Genomic DNA, 22,992 nt, shown 5'->3' on the forward strand with positions numbered 1-22,992 from the left:
CGAACTCTCGCGAGATTTTGCTACAAAACACGACTTCCGGTACCCCTTTGCTTTGAGCAACAGTGTCAGAAGGTTTGTGTCCTTAATTACTTTGTTATTAACTATGCATGGGCTTTGTAACTCCATAACAGATACTATTTTATTCACATATGTCCAAATGTCTGACGTCCTTGTGTGGTTTGTGTGTCCTGTTGGTGCAGAAATACACAATAGCTACGTTAGCCAGCTAGCATTAGCAGCACATTTCTGTCATGTTTATGCTGAGAGTTCACTGTACGAGGAGTTCAGCTGTTTACAGACAACACATGAGCAGAAAAATGTGCAATGTGAAGGAGTTTATGGACATAAAGCTCAAATATAAACATACAAGTATACAATTAACCACATTTGAAGTAGGAGTTGTAATATTAGAGAGAGTATAGTGCTGTTGGAAGTGTAAATTAATATTAATGTTTAGGTCACATGTTTGTTTAAGCTGTCTCACACTGTTTGGTTCACGTGAGCGCAAAGTAATGAGTTACCAGCACGAGACAGGGGATGGAAACAAGCTAAACGTCATAAGGCAGACTTGTAAGAGGTAAACAAGCAGAATTATGGTGTTTTCGACGTCCTTGAATCGAGTAGATATGATTTCAGAGGTGATTTAAGAGTCATATCTAAGGCACCCTTAAGTTGTTACATGCAACTTGTTTTAGAAATTAGGTTAGTTTCAATGTGCCTACAGTGAAAATAAATGAACATTCATGTTGTTGAATCTGATTCAAATGTATACCATACCAAAATCTTTGCAGCACAGTTATGGCTGTCACAACACTGAAATTGTTAACTTAGAAATAGGGATGAGTATCAAAATCCAGCACCTTATATCAGAAAAAAATCAGAAAAAAACCTCAAATGATACTAACCCTACTTAGAAATTAGTCAAATAAAAGTCAATCAGTATATTAACACCATAGGTAGAAAAAGGAAAAACAAGTCCCACTCATCCAGTAGAGGGTAATTTCTTTTTTAAATTACCAAGAAAACGCAAGATCTCCTGCACATTGTCTAAATTGTTTTAAGAAGTTTTTAACATTTCAGTTCTGAGACTTTTGCAAAACTATTTCAGACGGTGATCTCTCTTGGTTTGGGCTAAAAATATGATCAAGTTTTGTAAAGTTTATTTTTTCATGTTTGGTATTTTTCTGTCGTATCCATTATAAACAACACAGATTTGTTGCACATCCATTTCATAAGACAGAAGCATATCAAAAGGCAATGTGCCCTTCTAAAGCTTACAAGTAAATTCTCACACACTCTGTTACTTGCAGAAAAAAAAAAAAATTTTACTGGTAATGTTTTGGTGCCATAATGTTGCAAATGCTTGTTTTTTTGCAGTAACTGAGACTGCAACTGATTGCTTTGTATTAGTGTGACAACATGCAAAACAGACAATATGAGAGTGTTACACACATGTAACTTCAGCATTTGCTGACTACTTATATGAGCTCCCAACAACACAATATTTAATGTATTTTCATACTTTTGTTCCTAAGGGGTTCCATTTGTGCTTTTGTCTGTAAACAGCTGCACTTGTACAGTAAACTTACAGCATAAACATAACAGGAATGTGATGATAACACTAGCTGGCTTAGGTATTTCACAGCCCTGATTATGATATACTTTTCACTATAACATAAATGAACCTGAAAGATATTGTTTGTTGTACATGTTTTTTCTCTCACTAATAGTTGGCTCTCATGGGAGCACATGAAGGCAACTCTTTGCTGCTGGTGACATTAGTGAAGCCAGCAGTTCTTCAACAAGTAAGTCATGCTGCAGTTTAATTGTATAGATATTAAAATATATGTTACACTGTGCCCTGATATTTTTTGTTACACACTGCTAACTCTGCTGCCCCCCACAGAGACAAAGTACTATACAAATCTGTAATCTTATTTGCTTTACTGCCCCCTTCTGGCAAATTGTTAAACTGTGGAAGAATCTTCTGTTTGGTACAGATGCCTTTTAAGAAGTGCTCTAACAGTAAAAAAATCTAATGTCTCTGCAGTTTACCTGATGCATCTTGTCACAAATCACTGCGGTCTGCACCAGGAACATGGAGAAGATGTCACGGGTCACCACAGCCCTCAGCAGCAGCACCGTCAATGGGAGAACTATGTTCTGCCACCTGGACGCTCCCGCCAATGCCATCGGCATGTGCCGTGACGCCACACAGGTGGTGGTCGCAGGCCGAAACATCTTCAAGATCTATGCCCTGGAGGAGGAGCAGTTTGTGGAAAAGCTGAACCTCAGAGTTGGCCGCAAGCCATCACTCAACTTCAGCTGTGCAGATGTGATGTGGCACCAAATGGAGGAGAACCTTCTGGCCACGGCTGCTACTAACGGGGCAGTGGTCACGTGGAACCTTGGAAAACCTTCTCGAAATAAGCAGGACCAGCTGTTTACTGAGCACAAACGCACTGTCAACAAGGTGTGCTTCCATCCAACAGAGGTTTACATGCTGCTCAGTGGCTCACAGGACGGCTTCATGAAGTGCTTCGACCTGCGCAAGAAGGAGTCTGTCAGCACGTTCTCAGGTAGAATGATGTGAGGATCATTACTGTGTTGCAGTTAACGTTATTAAAGCAAGATCCAACTTCCAATTTAGCATGGCACAAATTTAAAATTGCCTGTGAAGTGTTGTTTTAGAGAATATTTTCTGTCAATTTTTGCAATCAAATTCATACTCTTATCTGATGTATTTCCAGTGGATTTAGAATTTTATCTTAAGCTATTCTATCACGCAGCTAGAGCTTAATTATTTATGGACTGGTGCAGAACTGATGTTATTACTGTGAAGCACAACAAAACAAGCTATGTCAGTGGTTCTTATCACTTGCAATGCCCACACTGTCTTCCTTCTAGGTCAGTCAGAGAGTGTGAGGGACGTTCAGTTCAGTATGAAGGATTATTTCACGTTTGCTGCTTCCTTTGAGAATGGCAACGTCCAGCTGTGGGACATCAGGCGGCCGGACCGCTATGAGCGAATGTTTACCGCCCACACTGGTCCTGTGTTCTGCTGTGACTGGCATCCTGACGACAGGTAAGAGAAGTTGACTCTGTGGCTCGAACAAACTAAAAATTTGATGTTTTCCTTACTGCAGGTAACACACTGAGTTTTCATTTTTTCTGTTCTAGGGGCTGGTTGGCCACTGGTGGAAGGGACAAGATGGTGAAAGTGTGGGACATGACGACAAACAGGGCCAAAGAGGTTTATTGTGTTCAAACGATCGCCTCAGTGGCACGAGTAAAGTGGCGTCCTGAGAGGAAGTTTCATTTAGCCACCTGCTCCATGATGGTGGATCACAACATCTACGTGTGGGACGTCCGGAGACCTTTCATTCCCTTCGCCACCTTTGAGGAACACAAAGATGTGACGACTGGTATTGTATGGCGCCACCAGCACGACCCTCACTTCTTACTCTCTGGCTCTAAGGACAGTACACTTTACCAACACATGTTCAAAGACGCCACTCGTCCTGTGGACAAGGCAAACCCCGAGGGCCTGTGCTTTGGACTTTTTGGTGACCTGGCCTTTGCTGCCAAAGAGAGTCTGATCAGCAGTGATGCTAACAGGAAGCCGTACCCTGGAGGTGACCGCCGTTATCCCATCTTTTTCTTTAAGAAGCCCGACCCGACAGAACAGTTTGCTCATGTGTCCAGTGCACTCAGCGTCTTTGAGACTGATTTAGATAGTAACCGAATGGACTGGTTTGTGAAGACAGCACAACTCTACCTCCTGAGCGGGAAGCCGTTTGCTGAGCTGTGTGATCACAACGCCAAGGTGGCCCGCGAGCTCAAAAGACCTCAGGTCTGACTCATTAATACATACACGAAGATGTAATTACAGCTGGTACTATTTATGTTACCCAGATTAATTTCTGGAAACTTGACAGTACACACATTACTTCAAAATGATTCAACATATTACATAACTCATTTATTATTTTATATCCTGGTAAAGTAATTGTATGCCTCAAGCTACACATAACAAATATTTCAGTACCAGTGCAGAGATTACATGCCCATTGCAATATAATAGAGCCCTAACCTGACACACCAGATAGATTTGTTTCACACATCCATCTGGAAAACCACTCATACACAGCGTTTGAAAACACAGCAGCTTTGAAAAAAAACTTGTGATTGGACGAAGGTTCTGTCACTTCTTTACGGGCCAATCAGAGCAACATAACTCGTGACGTAGCGCTACCAAGATGCAAACTCCATAGAGAACTGTATAACGCGAACCTGTAGACATGTCAGTACATGACTTTTGTTGTTTTTGAAAAGAAAACAACTCAATGCTGTTCTTTTATCTTCTTTTAACAAAGAAATGTGATCAAGTCCTGATAAAATTTGTGCTTATTAGCATCCACGCTAATGTCTTCCGCCATAACTGCTCCGACCTCTTCTCGCTGCTTGTTTATGTCACCACTCTGCCATGCCTGAAAGTACTGCCCCTCGATGCTGATTGGTCCTGTCACTTTCTAACAGGGCCCAAACGGTTCAGACGGGAGCCTTGCAAGATGGATTTGCATGTGAGAAACACATTGGGCATATTCATCTGCTATGCAAGGTTAACAGAGCCCAGCATGAGATCTAAAAATGCTTTTTATGACATAAACCCATAGATATCAAGCCTTACCATAGTTAATGAGGGAATCAAGAAAATTTTTGCAAAAGGGGGATTTCTTTAAGTTTGAAACTGATGTTAGTTAGCCCAGCCCCTACCTGTGCATGATAACGTCCAAGGTTAGGGTGTCCCGATACTTGTTGGAATGAAGGGGTATGGTGAAGTGTAAGGGGTACTCGGCCTTTGAGATAAAAGTTTAGAGGTACACTATCAACCCTAATGTCATGGGAAATCTCCCAGAATGCCTTGCAAATCATTGGCAAGATTGAAAAATTATGACAATCAAATATAACTTAATGTGGAGTCAGCTCATCATGCTTCTTTTGATTTTGAAAAGCATTTTTTTTAATTGCTGGTTGTAGAAATGTTTCTTCTGTTGAATCCTGTTGATGACTACTGATAGTGATTAAGTATCTGGGACTTGAACAGGCATCCAATTTTGTTGGGAAAGATTTCACCACTACCCCTTGTAACTCTGTTACATTGCTGTCTTCATCATGAGAGATGGGGGGTTCAAATCCTGGTCAGGGCACAATGAGTGTCCAATGTGAGCCCTTGGGCAAGGTTCTCGACGCCAGAAAACTTGTCCGACATGTATGTTACCTTCATGTGTTCGTTGATGAAAATGTGGAAATAATTCCACTTTATTATAAAAAATACTATTTATTAAGGGTCTGCCAAAATTGTTTTTTTTTTTTTTTTTTTTTTTATGATAAATATTCACAGTGAGGGACATTATTGATGGCACAAAAAAAGGAGGATGATGTTTTTCTCATTTAACACTTCTTACACAGGTAGTGGACAAAATCAGTGAGGGGCACTGCTTTACCCACTGGTGGCACCAATATCAACACAGACCAAGAGTTTCTCTGTGGAGCTTTAATGCAGAAATCCTGTGATGATATAAACAAAAGCATGATATAAAGACAAATCTTAACAGAATTTTCATGATATTAAAAGAGTTCAAGTTTGATCAGAATGTAATCTGATTACTGTAGTTTTAGCTATTCTTCACTTTAAAGTAAATAAAAGAAAACAGTACCTCTAGGAGAAATCTGTCACATATAAATTACCATTGCCATGTAATACAGACACATCAAATGATGCTTTTTGTCTTTACTACACAGGTTTCTACAACATGGACCATGCTGAGAATCATGTTCTCTGACCCCGCAAACCTCACAACAGGTCCTAATCACAACCTTGGTAAACTGGGCACACTGCCTTTAATGAACAGGTAAATTACCTTTTTTTTTTGTAGATATGCTCTGATTGCAAGGGTCAATACGAATGCTTACAGTAATGATTAACCACTACTGGAACATTATCTCACATTTGACTATGAAATCAGATCAATTTGTCCAATAGGGCTGATATTGGCCAATATGATTTTCAACCAAGGCATTGTCTCATCTGTAATTATCTGATTAAAAGCCAGTGATGCTTGCCATTTAAAGGCTAATGCTGAGGTTTGTTATAATCTCAGTTTCAGCATGAAGGAGATGGGTTCAGGGATGGGCACCGAGAGCCGGCTGGAGCGCAGTAAAGGAGAGAGCAGACAGGACAACATCCACCTAGAGCCAGGGAACTCTCACATCAGCAATAATAATGAAGGTGAGAGTGGGTATTACAACTCTTGGATGGCATTATAATAATAATAATAACTTTATTTGTATAGCACTTTTAAAAACATGGGTTTACAAAGTGCTTTGACATGTGCAGAAGCAAGAAAAACAAAGCAACAAACCCAGACAGAAGACAAGAAGACAGAACGTGACATGCAGACAACATCAGCAGGATCCAAACACTTAAAGAAACTAACCAAAAATATGGATGAGATAATAATTCATCAATATCAATATACATCAAAACCTAGATGTCATGTGATGCCATGCAAACTAAGACATCACAGACATCAATCAGAGTGCAGACGTGAAACCATACTGCACAACTAAGACATCATGAACATCATCAGGATGCAGGCAAGACACAGACATCAAGTACCATAAAACGATAGGAACCCAGGCAATGCAGGAACCCAGCTACTCAGGCAGAGACCGAGAGGACCAAAATTAAAGATGTGAGAAATTAAAAGAGAAACAAAGAGTAAAAACAAAACAGGAGATAAACGCGAAAGGCAGTCAAATGTAAATGAGAGGGCAAAAACAGATAGTAAAGCAAAGTAAAAAAAGCTATAAAACTGTAAAAGCAGAAAAATTGATAAATATTATAACAGGGGCAACCAAAAGGGAAGCAGTAAAGACATAAAAGCAATAAAGTGAGGAAGACGGTAACGATTAATAACAGCCAGGGGGCAAGGAAATAAAATGAGGTTGACAGGGAGTAAAGGTGAGATTAAGAGGAAATTAAACTAAAATATGTAAGAATCTGTGAGAAGATAAAAACTAAATAAGAAGAAGACGATATCACATAAAAGTAAGTCTATAAAAATGAGTTTTAAGAAGTGATTTAAAAGATGTCATTGATTCTGCATGCCTTATCTCCTCGGGCAGGTCGTTCCAAAGTCGAGGGGCCCTGATGGAGAAGGCCCTGTCACCCTCAGATTTGAGTCTTGACTTTGGAACAACCAGGAGGTTCCCACCCGAGGATCTGAGGCTGTGGGCTTGGACATAGGGGATTAAAAGTTCTATAATATATTCTGGAGCCAGACCCTTCAGAGCCTTAAAAGTAACAAGTAAAATCTTAAAATCATTTCTAAAACTAATGGGTAGCCAGTGTAAAGATGCTAAAATCAATTCTAAAACTAATGGGTAGCCAGTGTAAAGATGCTAAAATCAGGGTGATGTGATGTCGTCTGTTAAAACCGGTTTGAGGCATTGTGGTCTTCATTCTGTTCTGTTGATAATTTTTAAGCCTTTTATTTACTTTTACATCAGAAAACGAGGAGACAGAAGGCAGCGAGGGTCAGGCTGAGTACATGTTCGGTGATGCTGAATTAGACGATGATGACCTTTACTCGATGGAGCACGACAACCAAACAGGTCAGTCACAGTTTTGTCTCAGGAATCTGAAAAGTTGCAAACGACATTTTTTTCTATTTATAACTGCCTCCATGCTCAGCACTCTATTGTCTAATTTTATCTCTGATCTTTTTGTCATAACAGAGGAGCAGGAGTACACGCTGCCCCAGGAGGCCTTCCAGCTGCGCCATGAGATCATGGATAACCCGTCAGCTCCGGAGCACCTTCAGCAGGACAAGGCTGACTCCCCACACGTCAGCGGGAACGAAGCAGAGGTCACCTGCCTGACGCCCATCGAGTCCTTCTCTCTCATCTCCATCTCCCAGCCGTTGTTCAGCCCTCATCTTCCAGCCAGCTTCTTCTGCCCCATCGTGAGGGAGATGCTGAGCTACTACGCCGAGCAGGGCGACGTGCAGATGGCCGTGTCCGTGCTCATCGTGTTAGGGGACCGCATCCGTAAAGAGATTGATGACCTCACACAGGTCAGATAGAAAAAATGGAGTGTTTCTTGATGTCATAAAAACAAAGCCTAAGTGTTGTTGGTTTACCAAAGACGTTAATTATAAAGCTCTGGTGAAAAAAAAAAAGACAAAAAATATCACTTGCTGACTTCTAAGGTATTAAAAATGTCTTGATAGATAACTTTTTAAATTTTAGGTTCAGTGCACAGATGATAAAATATAAGTTAAGTTTACAAATTTTGGACCCCCCCCCATTAGTCAAAACTCCGTCTACCATCATACCCGTGTCTTAAAATGAAATCAAGGCATTTCAGCAATGTAGAAACACTAAAGAAGAAAAATGTAGACTTGCTGAAAGTGTTTTATTTCCATTTCAGGAGCACTGGTACATGTCCTACATTGACCTCCTGCAGCGGTTTGAGCTCTGGAACGTGTCCAATGAGGTCATCAAGTTGAGTACCTGCAGCGCCATTACCTGTCTGAACCAGGCGTCGACAACCCTACACATCAACTGCAGCAACTGCAAACGTCCAATGAGCAACAAGGGCTGGATCTGTGACAGGTATCACCACCTACCTCACTATTTCATTATAGAGGGGCATGCATTTGATCGCTCATACAGTTTCTTATCTCAGTGATGCCCATAGTGATGGCTGCTGCCCCCTTGTGGGGCTTTAATGCACTGTAGGCCAACTGAGAAAGGGTATTGAAAATAAATCATTTGTAACGAGTAATTCATGGTAATAGCTTTTTTAATTTTTCGATCATAATCTGCTTTTATTATGTTACTTAAAATTGGATAAGGGCATTTAGATTATATGTATTTTGTAATTGTTCTGTAGTGCTATTTACCACAAGACCAGTGAAACATAAAGTTTTCCTGTTATGTCTTTAGAAAAATGTAGCCTAAATTCCTTATCCTGGTGTCAAGAATTACTCAGGGTTGTAAGAAGGGATGCAGTGATGCAGCTTTCACCATAAGTGGTGCTGGGAAAAACAACTACAACACTGTCAGCCATTGGCCCTGATTTTTACAATCAGTGCATCCCTAATTGTAAGATCTAATAGAAATGGGTTTGACCCAGTATATTTATAATTGTCCAAAATGGGTAGTAGCATGCTCAAGTTTAGGATTGGCTCTTTGATTTCACAAAATATTTTTCATAGGGGTGTCTGTGTATTGCAAGTTAATTTCAAAGAAACTCATGTTTTTCCCTTCTGTTAAGAAAATCTTCTTTACTTCTCTTAAACTCCCAAATTTTGTGTTCTGATCAATTAAGCCAAATTAAAATTTGATAATAATTTTGGCCTCTCACAGTTCTTACAAGATCATAAAGATTTAACAATTTCAATGCCACATGGTGTATTGAGCTTTTTTTCTGTAGATTTTATCTAGGGTTTGAACAATTATTAGCCTGGATGATATTTGTCGTTTGGTTGATTATTGGTATCAGCATTTTATTTAGCAGATAATTGATAAAATAAATTAACTGAAAACCAGTGGACTACTTTAATTGCACTGCCTTGCTTTATTTTGACTCTCTCCAGTCTCACCAAATGTCCTGCATATAAAACAATCTGATTAGCTAGGTGTCACGAGTGCCAGCCAATCAACACCTAAGCATGGGTGCCATTGAGACAGTAATGTATGTAATCACTTCCTGTTTTCCTGCTACTGTGTTGTTCTATGCTAAGGGCTAAAATGTTTCTTTTATGTCATTTTTTATCTTGAAATTTTACTTATATTTACATATATCTGTCATCAGTCTCATGAACACCCAAAAATCGGTATCAGCCCTGAAAAACAATACTGGACTCCTGGTTTTGTCATATTTGGTAAATGTTTTACTGTTTGCTGTGCACTCTCAATATCAATTAAAATGGTGATTATGATTTCTGCCATTTCCAGCGGCCCTGTTACAGATAACTCTAAATAGTTGACAAGCTCTCTGTGTTTCTCCTGTAGGTGCCACCAGTGTGCCAGTGTTTGTGCAGTGTGCCACCATGTGGTGAAGGGACTGTTTGTGTGGTGTCAGGGCTGTAGCCACGGAGGACATCTGGAGCACATCATGAACTGGCTCAAGAGCAGCTCTCACTGTCCTGCTGGCTGCGGTCACCTGTGTGAGTACACCTGAAGTCACTGTGGACAGCGTTCACTGCTGCTGCTCTGTGGGAGCGGGAATCACATCGGTCGCCTGCCTTAAACACACTAGAGACAAACGCCGTGTGTTTGTACGTCCATCCAGACTTTTTTTTTTTCCTTCTTCTTTGTTTAAAAAGAGATGTTTCAAAGGTCTGGATTTCAGAGAAAACACATCGTGTGTGGTTTCATTTTTGTATTTGAATGGTTGAACATGTACATATACAGAATTTACAACAGATATTCAGATGACAAAACTGTTTATTTTTTGAAGTCACTTTCTGCAGTTACAGTTTCTAACCTCTCAGTTTAATTCTGGGCTGTGAATGTTTGTACATAAAACTTTTTGAAGGACTGTAGATAATATTGCATTAACTTATAAGTGCAACTCTCCATTCAAGCAGTACATTAAAATGACACATTATGTTTTCACAGCTATATTTAACACATTTCTTATCATTGCTTCAGCTTCTTACTCCATTCTGCTGAATGGCACGTCAGGTTTACTGCCCTTGTTTTGTTCTGCTGCCGCAGAAAGGATAAAAGTTTGGCTCCAGGGCACCTCGGTGAGATGAGGAGCACTACTTATTCATTGCGCCCAACTGCACTTAGCACTCATGGGATCAGAAACTGGAAAACCTGCCAAAATCTACAGCCTGAAGTCCAGCAGCTGGACACAATATGTGCCTCTAAGAGTAACATCAGCTTTTAAAACTAGAGCAACTAAGATACACACAAGGGTTGAATTTAACTTTCTCTGTATTATGCCTGGTGACGTCCCAGTTCCTTTAAGCCTGGAATCCCCTGATTGGACACAAATTATTACTGAGAGAGTGAGAACAATTGGCCAGTCAGTCATGGACATAGCGCTATAAACCTCCAATCTCCAAATCTTTTCCAGAGTGAAAAAAAACGCTGTATTTTTCTATTGATTTTAACACTGAATGGTCAGCATCTTTTTGACACTTTTTATTAGTTTAAATTGTGTAAAACCCACTGACAGATGAAAAGGGTGACCAATAAAAAAATCAACAGATTTTTACTGTTTTATGAACAACACCAAAAGGGTATACAGTCCCGTGAAAAAGTATTTTTTCTCAGTACTAGAGGTCTATATATGTTATTCTTTCCAGAAGACCTTTGAATAATCTACTCAAGATTTTTATTGTGACTCTAGAGTGGACAAAGCCTCACGCCCCCCCGGGAGATCTTGAGCACCCCACTGGAGATCTTGGACTGAGGATTTCTTTTATGGGATGTACACTGTGTGAGGAAATCACACCAATCAGGAGAGAAATAACTGAGTGGGGGGCCCACTCTTCACATAGCTGCTTAAAATACTGACCACTAAACAAACCCATTAACAGGTCTTTGAATGTCATAAGCCCAAAAGTGAAGAGCATTCTCCAGTACAGGATAAAGAGACAATGTAAAATAAATTTGCATGTCCAAGGAGAGCTTTAGATCCTAATGAGAGGGGTTATCAAGCAGAAAATATTAGTAGGGATGGGCATCATCTGAGCAGCTTGCTTAGCAGTTGAATACTTTTGAAGTTTTCTGTTGCTTAAAACCTTTAAGAAGATCATTCCTGATCAATTGTTGAATATGCAAAGATTTAGTATTACCAAAGTTGTTTTTTTTTCTATGTTAAATGACATTTTACTGCTACTTGACCTCTAAAAGGTTCATTTGGATGTCCATGTACTCTCCTAGAAGGACAACACTCCTGTTTTTCTCATTACCTTTCTACTTTTGGTTTGAAAATTTTGTCCACATTTGCAAACAAAAACTCAGCTTTTATCTGTCTCTGCTAATAAACTAAACCGCCGTGCTTAAAATACAGTACTGTGCAGAAGTTTTAGGCATGTAGAGCGCTAACGGTTCTTCAGAGGTCCTGATGTTCCACAACCCCAGGCTGAAGAGAGGAGGGAGGGCGGCCAGAGTCAGTGTAGACACATTTGACATGTATGTGTGTTGCTTAGCGGCCAAGGGTGAGCTTAACAGCATTTCTTTCGTCCGGGCCTTTGCACCCCTGGTAATACGCCCAGCAACGACCAACAGTTTTCAGGTGCTTAGAACATACACACCACAACCAGGGGGTTGTGTCAACCTTCCTACCTGCCCTAACAGTACCCTAGGCTATGTTTAAGCACCACATCTACCCCTAACTCCACCCTAAAGCTGTGGTTTTTGTTTTGTTTTCATTTGATTATTTTCCCATGCCCTTGGTAATGTACAAAGACATCCAGAGCATGACCTGGGTTGTGTCAATCCTCCTTCCCGCCCGATGGGGCCCTCAGGTGGGCGTATTCGCCATTACAAGCCTTACTTAAGCCTCAAATTTTGGCCTAAACATGCCTAAAACTTCTGTACAGTACTGTAAATTTGATTTTTTTTATGCTGTGATTAAATTAGTCAGAGCAAACATTCTTTCTTTGTGCTGCTTTTAGAGCTTGGGATACATTCATATTTAAAACAAAGCATGTTTGCAGAGCATTTTCAGTACAAAAAGGAGTAGAAAACTGAAACAGTATTATAAGTTTCTGCCTCTAATTTAAAGGAGTTTAATTCATAAGCAAACAGTCCATTTCTCTTTTGGGTTTGAAAGATTTGGGAGGATTTCAGGATGATGGATCAAATGTACAAAGCTGGAAAGTAAATCCTCTGAATGACAACTGAAATGCAATGTTTCTTTTTCTAATTTATGAAGCTAGCAGATATAAAATAACAGTACTGGATTTTATACATTTCATTAACTCTGCAAACACAAATGCAAATCTCTGTAATAATTTCAGCACAATGGATTGAAAAGACTGTCCCTGGTATGAAATAACTGCTGTAAAAATGTTTGCTTTCACACATTTCTCTCATGCTAAATACATTCAGCAGGACATTTTTTCCTAACTCATAAAAACAGCATACAGTGATTTCATTCATAGAAAGTACAGCTATGCAGAACATCCTTGAACTACTTTTCACCTCCTCTGCTGTTGGTCTGAACACACTTTAAACCACATTTCATCAAAGAAGAGTGCAACTTTCACAGTAGAACATCCTTTAAACCAGGATCACTCACTCCTTCTTCTCTGTGCATTTCACCGCCTGACTACTTGCTCCCTGAGCTGCTCCGGCTCTGCAGGGCCGGCCTCGTCTTTGGCCTTTCTCGGTGAGATTGTTCAGGGTGGTTAGATCACCCTCCGTCAAATGCTGGCAAAAGCCTCTAAATCAGAACACAAACGACCTTAAATTATAAAAGGAATTCCTAACACGCTTCCTGTGCTTATCAAATGAAAGCGTCAGAGTTTAAGGGGCTCACCTGTGAAGGTTAAGGCCGCTCCCAGCTGTCTGAGACTTTTTCAGGGGCACTCAGTCGCCTCAGACTCTGCAGCACTGTCTGCAGTTTCCCCGCTGTAATGATGAAACACAGTCATTAGAATATAAGGGTAGCTCTTTATTTTAGTGGGCCCTAATTACCTAGTAATTTTATAGAAATAAGTGTAACTATGTACTGCGCAAGAATAAAACGGTAATTACCTAGTTGTAACTCTGTAATATTAAGGAAGTATTTACCTATAATGTAAAAACTACCAAGTAATGCCACAGCTAGTATTGTGGCAATATCTGGTAATGAGGTGGCATTTTTCTGAGTAATCTCTTAGCAATAAGATCATAATTTTCTGTATAAGTTTTTTGATAATTCCAAGGTAATTTCTTTATTTTGGCCTACTAAATTAAAGCGAGTCCTTTCTGAATAATTTTCAAGTAATTTTTAGGGGTAGGGAGTTAGGGTAAAATACCATCAAATTACCAAAGAACTGCCGCAATATTACAAGGAATTATTTGATAATTAATATTTTGTCCTTTGTTAAATACTTCCCTAATATTACCATATTTCCAAGTTCTTACTTGATAAAATGCCAACTTATTACAATGCAATTACCAGCTTATTCTTGAGAAATATTAGATAATAAGACTTAATAATATTAGTTACTGTTACTGAAAAAAGTAATGTGTTCTTTTTTTCTTTTAAATTGTGTGTAAGGGCGTAGTTGGCACCCCATATTTGAAAGCTAGTCTTTCAAGTGTGCAGCGTGGGTTTGAATCCAAGCTGTGGCACCTTTCCTACTCGTCACTACCATATGAAAATTGCTCAAGCCTGGCTAAACTTTGCTGCTTCCTCTGCAAGCTGCTTTTTGCAACCCTCCTCCACCCCAGCTCCTCCTTTATTCTGCTTCTAACTTAATCGATATCATTCTGCCGTCACTGATGCCTGCTCTGCTTTGGGGTTTTGCAGTTTCTCTTTCTGCCTCGGGCTTTCCTTGTCGGCATAGGAAAGACAGGAACGTGTGCTGTTCTTGCTTCATGCTTTCCACATAGGCTTGTGGAATCCCAGAACAGCCACACCACCAAATATAAAATAACAGCAATAAGTGTAAACTAATAACTGCTAATAAAAAAGATTCATGACCAAAAATCGTGTATATCTCGACAAAGTGGTCCTGACTGATTTATGCATTTATCTGTTTTTCTTTGAGTGTGTCTGAGTTGGGAAGAACAGCATTTTGCACCCATGAATACTCAGGGTATATCATGGAAGCACTATTTACTTCTAAATCTTGATCTTGAATTCTCACATCCCCGCACAAAATCATTTACTGTATTAGTTAAAATATAAGACAACAAAAAGAAATATAAAAGCATTAAATGCATTATAATAACATTTTAAAAAGATCACCCTACCTTAATCAGACATGTTTTAGGGACAACAATTGTACATTTTGAGGAATACTGTATATCATGTCTTTTCTACATCTTACCCAGTTCTTCTTCATAGAAATCCAGCTTCTTTATCAGCTCTGCTACACTTGTGCGTGTCAGACCATCCCCAGCTGCATGAAAAAGATTAATCATTTTTTCTGTTTGTTTGAAATATAAAAAGAGATTCTCTGTATCAGGACATGTCAGCTCACCTTTAACACCAGTGTCATCTTTCGTTTTATCATCCACGCCGGTATGAGAGCTGCTGTTCCCATCAGAGGTGAAACATGAGAGCAGTTTTGCGCAGCAGACCCTGGACTCAGCCAGTGTGGCACTCATGTCCTGGGCCAGCCGGTGGTTCTCCACCAGCTCGGTGTGCACCCTCCTCCATGCCATTTTGTCCTCCATCAGACATCCCTCCATCACTGTACGCAGCTCCCTCTCCTGGGACACCTGGCTCTGCAGACTCTCTGCCTCCTCACAGCGCTAAAAGGACAAGTACCGTAAGTCAAAAGTGGGCAAGATTTCAGCCACATCATGAGCAATCAAAAATGAAGCAGTTTTGGGGAGTTACCTTGTGTAGTTGAATGGCCATCTCCTGCATCTCGGCCTCCAGCTGGTCGGCGTATGACTGCTCCAGAGCATCGCTGGGTGGGCGAGCACTGCTGTGCCACCTTGCAATGGCGGAGGTCATCTTACGCTTTGGTCCAAACAATCTGCAGAACAGATTCAGTGATTCAGACATAAGAACACAACAACTGCATGTGCTAGAGCAAACGTGAAAAACGAGCCTCAGGTTTCCTACGTGATTCCAATTTCCTTGAGATCGTTTTCAGTGAGGGTGAGAAAAATCCGCAGGTCAATGTCTTGCTCCTCAAGTAAGGGGAGATACTTAGAGAAGCCAATTTGCTCCAGGAACTCTGCCAAATCCTATAAAATAATGATGAAAAAAGCTGATGGGAAGCCCAAAACAACTGCTGATAATTAAGAGTGAGCAAACATAGACATACCTTTGGACCAGTGTAAGAGGGAGGAGGACCAACAGTTGACAGCATCCCACAGTTCCCTGCACCACTAGAGTGAGCTGCATCATTGCTTATGTGGCGTCCTTTGCCTTTAGAGTGATGACCCTTGTTTACTCTGCGAGAGCTGCTCTTTTTGCACTGATCAGAGTCCTGATCAAAAGAAAACTAGCATTGCCTTAAACCATTCAAATATTCGACCACAAAATATTTCTGTAACTGTGTGTTCAGACCTCATTACTCTCCACCGAGCCTTCCCAGTTGAGGCTGATCACTTGACCTTCACTGCTGCTGCTGCTGCTCCTCATGGTAGGCATGTCATTGTCGAAGAACGGACTGTCATCTGCGGCAAAATGAAAACCCAGTCTGTTTGCAGGATTCTAAGGACATTACTGTACTTGCCCTGAAGTCAAGCAACCCTCTCACCTCTGCTGCTGTTGCTCTGGCCGTCCAGCTCATTGATGGGTGAGGTCACATCGCGGTAGCAGATGCCGTCGCTTTGTTCACCAATACCACGAAATGTTATATAGCCCGGAGGAACTGTAGGAGGCTCTGTGAGCACAAACATTTGATATTTTGTGGTTAAATCAATTCAATCTTGACGTGTAACTGTAATGGGTTCATTTTGTCTGGATAAAATAGTGTGTGACAGAGGTGGAAAGTAACTAATTACATTTACTCAAGTTACTATAATTGAGAAGCTTTTTTGTGCACTTCTTTTTCAAAATCACTACTTTTACTTTTACTTAGGTACCCTTTGAGGGAAGTATTGTACTTCACCACATTTTAAAAAGCACTGAGTACTGAGTAAACAATTTAACACTAAAAGCCAAGATGAGGAGATTCTTGCCTTCTTCCAACAAGAAAATGGCCAGAAGTTTGACTTTCACAGCACATGATGGTCAGTAGCAAGTGTGTCAGTCACGAAAGAGCCAGCTCTTTGTGCTGGCTCTTTAGTGTGAATGATGGGAGATGGCACACCGTTGAGAGCCCTTTACTACCCCCCTCCCACACCCACACACACACACCCACACACACAAAAGAGCTCAGAGTAAAGGGAGGATATTTCCTCCTCACCGTTCTGCCACAGCCAGCACCTTAAAGACATTTCCTCATTAACATAAGCGCTGTGGTTGACTCCATATGTATGTGTAGCTGCTTGTGTTTGTGTGTATGACTTTTAACCAATCAGATGTGATAACAGAAAAGCTGGAGGGGGAGGGGATGATGTTGCTCAGTGCTCCGTGACCATTCAGTCTCCACTCAGAGGAGAAAAGAGAGGAGAAAATGTAGCTATGTAGATTTCAGCAACCAGTAACAATAAATTCCTTATAAATAAGGACATGTGCCATGCTGTGTAACATCTTTTTTTTTTTACAAAACATTATGTAAAATGTAGCCATTCTTCGAGTCTTATAGTTTATAGTCTATTTAGAGTTTGATTTATTTGGGAAATATTTTGACAAAACAGTGTTATATATTTTATTATCATTATTAGTTACGTTTTAATGGAAATCACAGAAGACTACTCGCACTGTGTTTTATGTTTAATGTAAAAACATCTTTTAGCACATTAAAAAGTTATAGAACTGGTACTTGATTATCTGTAAAAAAAAATATAGTTTTAGGGTTATGTAAAATTTGTGCTATACTAAGAATAAAAGGATTTAGTCCAACAATTTTCTGAAAAAAAAAATATGCGCAGTTATATTTATATTTTTAAGACCCATGGATCAAAAATCTTTAATTTTTCTGATTAACTAAAAGCCAAAGTTGTACTGAATGCAGAGCCGTTTGTGAGCCAAAGAGCCGACTCTTCTTGCTGAACTGATCACTGAAAAGAGATGTAATTCCCATCACAAGTAGTGAGAGAATGATTCGACATTTCATCCTAAACAGCTGTTGCATTTGACTTTAGGTCTAGTCTCACTTTATAAAAAAACAACCTGGTTTTAGAGTCAAATTCTCTTGTAGTTGATTCATATTAAGAAAAGATCATATTTTACTGTATAACCCCTCGGGTATCAAAAGTATCTACTCAGTAACTTTAAGTAAATTTTAAATGACTTACTTTTTACTTAGAGAATTATTGATTACTACTTTTACTTCTACTTAAATATATATTGTCCAAAGTAACTTTACTTTTACTTGAGTAAAATAGTCTAGTACTTTTTCCACCTTTGGTGTGACAGTACCACACAGTTTGCTGGAGCCTCCAACTCGGAACTTGGCGATAGCCTGGGGCCCGTCATGGATGCTGATGCCTTTAGCTCTGTTGCGATTTCGAATCCTTGGGGGTGCGCTGTCTGAGTCCTCAGAGGAGCTCAGGTCTTCAAAATGTGCTGAAAAAACAGTAAAAAAAATGAGATACAAAGAAACCATAGTAGTGTATTCATCCATCCATCTATCCATACTCTTCTGCTTATCAGGTTTAGCAAGTCAACTCAGACATCCCTCTCCCCAACTTTCCAATCCCTGCTGGGGGATCTATGGGGCTTTTCCACTACGACTTTTGGCCGCGCCAAGCCAAATCAAGCTGTGCTGATTTACTTTTTCATCACCAACGAGCCAGCCCCACCTCCAAGCACACTGCGCTGACGTCAAAGCAGTTTGCTGGGGGGATTTTCCCGATACCCTCCCTCAGTGATAGATTTTTAGCCCACGGTGAGATGGGGAGATACGTTTCATACATGCCTCTGCTCCAGCTGTCTATAACTCTGTTACTAGAGGCATTCCTAGGCCAAACAGGATATATAGTCTCTTCAGCCCATTCTGGGTGTTCCCCAAGGTTTTCTCCCAGCTGGGCCTGCCTGGAAGACCACCAAAGGGAGGCATCCTGATCAGATGCCCGAACCAGCCCAACTGGCTGTTTACAATGTGAAAGAGCAGCCTAGTTCCCTCCAGATGTCTGAACTCCTCATCCTATCTCTAAGGCTGAGCCCAGCAACCCTCCAGAGAAAACTCCTTTCGGATGCTTGTGTCCGTAATTTCATCCTTTCAGTTACTACCCAGAGTTCACAACCATAGGTGAGGGTTGGGAGGTAAATCGACCAGTAATCAGAAACTTTAGTGGAAATATAACATACCTGGTTTAATTCTTGGAGTACGTAGGTCGATGAGGCTGACGATCTTAGTGTAACCGTACAGCATAGCAAGAGCTCGGGCAGTCTCTCCTTTGGCATTGCGGTCGTCCACTTTAACTTTCTGTAAATGATTAGTACAAAACTGATTCAGATGATGAGTCTCCATCTTATGGCAGTGTCTAAAGCTTTGCTGCATCATAACATGATGCAGCAACAGCTCTTTAACAAACCCTTGCCATCATAGTTCCTACTGATGATGCAACGGTGTGATATTGGTGTTGCAGCCGGAGATTTCAGATTGTATTATGGCAATGCAGAAGCACAATGTAAACAAACACCAGGAACACTAATGTGCAAACACAGTGCTGTACACCGTCAGTGGTTCTGCCATCCTACAGTAATACCATCTTACCCCATAAAGCCTCTGCAACAAGCTTTCATGACAGCACAGAGGGGATGGATTCACCACCTTACATGCTTCTGAGACATTTACACTGAAGGCAAGATGTCAAAGAGGCATAATTATCTCACCTTGAACTCTTAACAGGGCTTATTTTACCATGCATGCTATTTTCTTCACTGAACAATGTCCAACTCACATGATCAAGCAGATACTGAACAATGATTTCATGTCCAGAAGCAGCAGCCTCCATCAGAGGAGTGAAACCAGACCCTGGCTCCCTGTGAAGGAAAAAAAGAAGTGATGACAAACACAGTTTGAATAGAGGATGACTTTGTTTGGTTTTAAATAATAAAGGCACTCACTTTACATTAGCGTTAGCGTTGTTATCCAGCAGAAACTTGACCATCTGCTGGTGCCCTGTGCTTGTGCAGTGGAACAGAGCGGTCCAACCTCGAGAGTCCTTCAGCTCCAACTCTGCACCTTGCTTTTATGTTGAAAAAGGGGTTAAGGTTCTTTCATATGTGTAATATGATCATCATTTGTATTAAAAACTCTTCAAGTGCTCTGCTCTCACTGCTTTGACAGGTCAAAATTTAGCCTTCCAATGCTTTATTTTATCTACAGTGTAAAAACTTGGATTTCTATCTTAATTAGAACTAAATGTGTCATCATTCACAGCAATAGTACCAGATGCCTGAGATCTTTCTCAGTTATGTTAAGCCTACGACTAAAAATGAAACACATTAGCTTTGCTCAGAAGTGTTGGAAGAACAGTAGACAGTTTGATCCAACTTTATAGATCTTGACTTGTTTTACAGTGTAAAACTAAACTTAAAACCCATTAAAATGTGTTAGTGGATAGGTTGTGTCTACCTTTGTAGAATTCTGAGCAATAACAGAATGAATAAAATTGACTTTTTTTGTGCAATCCTGGCTAAAATCTAGATTTTGAATGCAATTTGCAATGTGTATTGTTTACATTGGTATTTGATTACCATCTGCCCACTTGGTTAGACTTTCTTATTACATAATGGCCCTCAGTAATACAACCTCAATGTTTAATGTAACTTTAAAATGAGTCCACTTTGCATGCAGAGCAACAGTTTATGTCAAACAGATCAGTTTTGTACCTGAAGCAGAAAGTAAGCGATGCTTTCATTCCCACAGCTTGCTGCCAGCATCAGGGGGGTTAACCCTTTGGCAGTGGTGGCATTTACATTCACACCAGCCTCCAGCAGCAGATTTGCAATGTTGTCATGTCCAATGTAAGAGGCGTACATCAGCGGGGTCCAGCCTCCTTTGTTTTTGCCATTCAGGTCCACCTCACGCCTAAAAGACACAAGATTACAGCCATTAATACATGCATACTGGTGTCACAGAGGCTGGTGATGAGAGGAACATTAAGGTAAAAATGATATTATTATTTAGGGACCTACTTTTTAATGCACTCTGCCACCACGTCGTACTGTCCGATGGAGCAGGCCGTATGCAGGTCCAGAGGGACATCCAGCTCCTCAGGTCTCACCAGGGAGTCACCCAGCCACAGGGAGAGACTGGCACCCAGCTGCTCCGATTCACTGGCTTCATCACTGAGCTCTGACATGATTCACCTCTTTACTTCTGCCCTCCACACAGCTTAACACGGAGACAGAAACAATAACACTGTGAAACACTGTTCAGTATTACAAACCCCTGGATTTACCATTACAGTCACGTTATGGCACTCTAAGTATTACATATTAGAATTTTGACGAGTAATCTTCCTGAAGACAATGTTACAAATACAAGCCCCTAAATGTCAGCTAATAAGAGAAGACTTATATCAGCTTTGGCTTCCAAAGTTGCTCCACTGGCTAGCTCAACGTTAGCTTAGCAGCACAGTTAGCCCCGGTATGAACTTTTCTCATCCACACAAAAACCCTCTAAATAAACCAGAAATACAACAGAATCCTGGATTTATTGAATACGTTATCTTGAATGGCTTCTTTTTTACAAATAAGGCAGGTTTCAAGCGGTAAAAAACTTACAATGAACAGCGTACGGTTTGTTTTCACTGCGGCTGAAAGTTTTGTTTTGTGTGTTACCCTCAATTGTGCTCGTGTTGAAACATGCCCCGCCCTTTCCTGTTTAAAGGACAGTTAAACTTCTCAGAATTAGAAATATTGCATTAGCTGTACATTAGTGGCGTAAATTTAATTTCGCATTGGCCCTTAAATTTTGATAGCAGGTGAAATATTTCAATTTCGAGTAAAATTATATAGATACATAAAAATGGAATAAAACAGATTTAGAAATAAGTCAATAAATACTTTATATAAAAGAAGAGGTATGTGCATTAAAAAATAGATGCAAAAAAAACGGGATCTACGGGGTAATTTAACATGATACAAAAATGAGATGACATGCAGGCTTTCAAAGAAATACATGTATTAGTTTGCTGTAATTTACTGTTACTCCTAGTGCTGGCTCCAGCCATTTTAGTGCCCTAGACGAGATTCCAGTTTGGTGTCCCCCATCCCCGGCTCTTCATCATTACCACGGAGAAAGTTGATAGTTTTCTCACTAATATTATCATAGGATTGTTGTTTTGATTTTTTCTGTAGTTAGAAATATATTTCATATAATGCACACAGTGAAATGTTTAAGAGGAATTCAGCAAAGATGACCTAAGATAACTACAAAACACAAATAAACATGGAAGTTATTGGGCCTATTAAGATACAGTCCAGATCTCAGGGGTCTGGGAGTTTCTCCCCCAGGATTTTTAGATAAAAAGCTCTATTTTATGGTAATTTATGCACTCACTTTATTTTTATCAAATGAATCACTGAGATTTCAAAATGTGTGCCTTTTATTTGCTTTACAGGCAGTATCATCGGCTAGTAGTTTGGGATTTCTGTGCATTTCTTGTCCCAATATTTGAATTTAATTTATTATTATCATAGTCATTGTTATTTTTATTATTATCATTAAAATCACTTCTATTATATCATCTACTACTAGTGTGCTATATTGTTCATGAGTAGTGCAGTTCATTGACAGAAATACTTGTAATCTCAATGATCCAAAGACACAAAAAATAGACTAATACAGTAAGTACAGGCAAATAAAAATATCACAATCCTTAAGGCCTTTGGTAAACATAACCAAACTAGAAAAGCACTCAGAGAGTGCAGACCTCTGCCATTAGCTCTATCTCCCAACAGTAAAGAATCCTTTAAAAAAAAATTCCTGGATCCAGACGGTGATCCGGATCACTCCCAAAATCTAATCAGTTCTTCCTTATGCCATTTCTGACATTTTCTGAAAATTTTATCAAAATCCACCCATAACTTTTTGAGTTATGTTGCTAACAAATTAACAAACCCTGCCGATCACATAACCTCCTTGGCGGAGGTAATTAACTGAGTAACTTTGTTATATTTGTAATCGACTTATGCATTCGTTATTATAAAGAATGCATAGA

At 40.0% G+C, this 22,992-nt stretch overlaps 2 protein-coding genes across 2 annotated transcripts; one reads left to right on the forward strand and one right to left on the reverse strand.

The window, feature by feature from the left end:
- The first annotated feature begins 9 nt into the window (after window positions 1-9).
- On the forward strand, window positions 10-12,378 carry wdr24 (WD repeat domain 24). Its single transcript, XM_041816140.1, has 11 exons — window positions 10-72; window positions 1,731-1,805; window positions 2,051-2,579; window positions 2,908-3,085; window positions 3,181-3,853; window positions 5,806-5,915; window positions 6,165-6,292; window positions 7,576-7,680; window positions 7,804-8,141; window positions 8,498-8,682; window positions 10,087-12,378. Exons 3-11 carry the CDS (start codon window positions 2,099-2,101, stop codon window positions 10,253-10,255), a joined length of 2,367 nt encoding a protein of 788 aa, XP_041672074.1. The 5' UTR covers window positions 10-72; window positions 1,731-1,805; window positions 2,051-2,098; the 3' UTR covers window positions 10,256-12,378.
- A 70-nt stretch (window positions 12,379-12,448) lies between these two features.
- anks3 (ankyrin repeat and sterile alpha motif domain containing 3) lies at window positions 12,449-21,617 on the reverse strand. Its single transcript, XM_041816364.1, has 16 exons — window positions 21,554-21,617; window positions 20,963-21,161; window positions 20,657-20,855; window positions 19,889-20,010; window positions 19,723-19,804; window positions 19,127-19,244; window positions 18,236-18,382; window positions 16,467-16,592; window positions 16,274-16,383; window positions 16,029-16,193; window positions 15,824-15,948; window positions 15,593-15,734; window positions 15,231-15,504; window positions 15,078-15,149; window positions 13,577-13,668; window positions 12,449-13,480 (listed from the first exon to the last, which is right to left on the reverse strand). The coding sequence occupies exons 2-15, from the start codon at window positions 21,127-21,129 to the stop codon at window positions 13,586-13,588; spliced, it is 1,932 nt and encodes a 643-aa protein (XP_041672298.1). The 5' UTR covers window positions 21,130-21,161; window positions 21,554-21,617; the 3' UTR covers window positions 12,449-13,480; window positions 13,577-13,585.
- Between the last annotated feature and the right edge of the window lie 1,375 nt (window positions 21,618-22,992).

This window comes from Cheilinus undulatus, linkage group 20, assembly GCF_018320785.1.
Source record: "Cheilinus undulatus linkage group 20, ASM1832078v1, whole genome shotgun sequence".
NCBI lineage: Eukaryota > Metazoa > Chordata > Actinopteri > Labriformes > Labridae > Cheilinus > Cheilinus undulatus.

Bases quoted from the DNA above. Each gene is read 5' to 3' on its own strand.
- wdr24 (XM_041816140.1), top strand. From the start codon at position 2,099: ATGGAGAAGATGTCACGGGTCACCACAGCCCTCAGCAGCAGCACCGTC. The intron at 3,086-3,180 runs GTAAGAGAAGTT...TTTCTGTTCTAG, and splicing joins GACTGGCATCCTGACGACAG to GGGCTGGTTGGCCACTGGTG. The intron at 3,854-5,805 runs GTCTGACTCATT...TTTACTACACAG, and splicing joins GCGAGCTCAAAAGACCTCAG to GTTTCTACAACATGGACCAT.
- anks3 (XM_041816364.1), bottom strand. From the start codon at position 21,129: ATGTCAGAGCTCAGTGATGAAGCCAGTGAATCGGAGCAGCTGGGTGCC. The intron at 16,384-16,466 runs GTGAGAGGGTTG...ATTTTGCCGCAG, and splicing joins CCAGAGCAACAGCAGCAGAG to ATGACAGTCCGTTCTTCGAC. The intron at 15,150-15,230 runs GTGAGCTGACAT...TTTTTCATGCAG, and splicing joins AGATGACACTGGTGTTAAAG to CTGGGGATGGTCTGACACGC.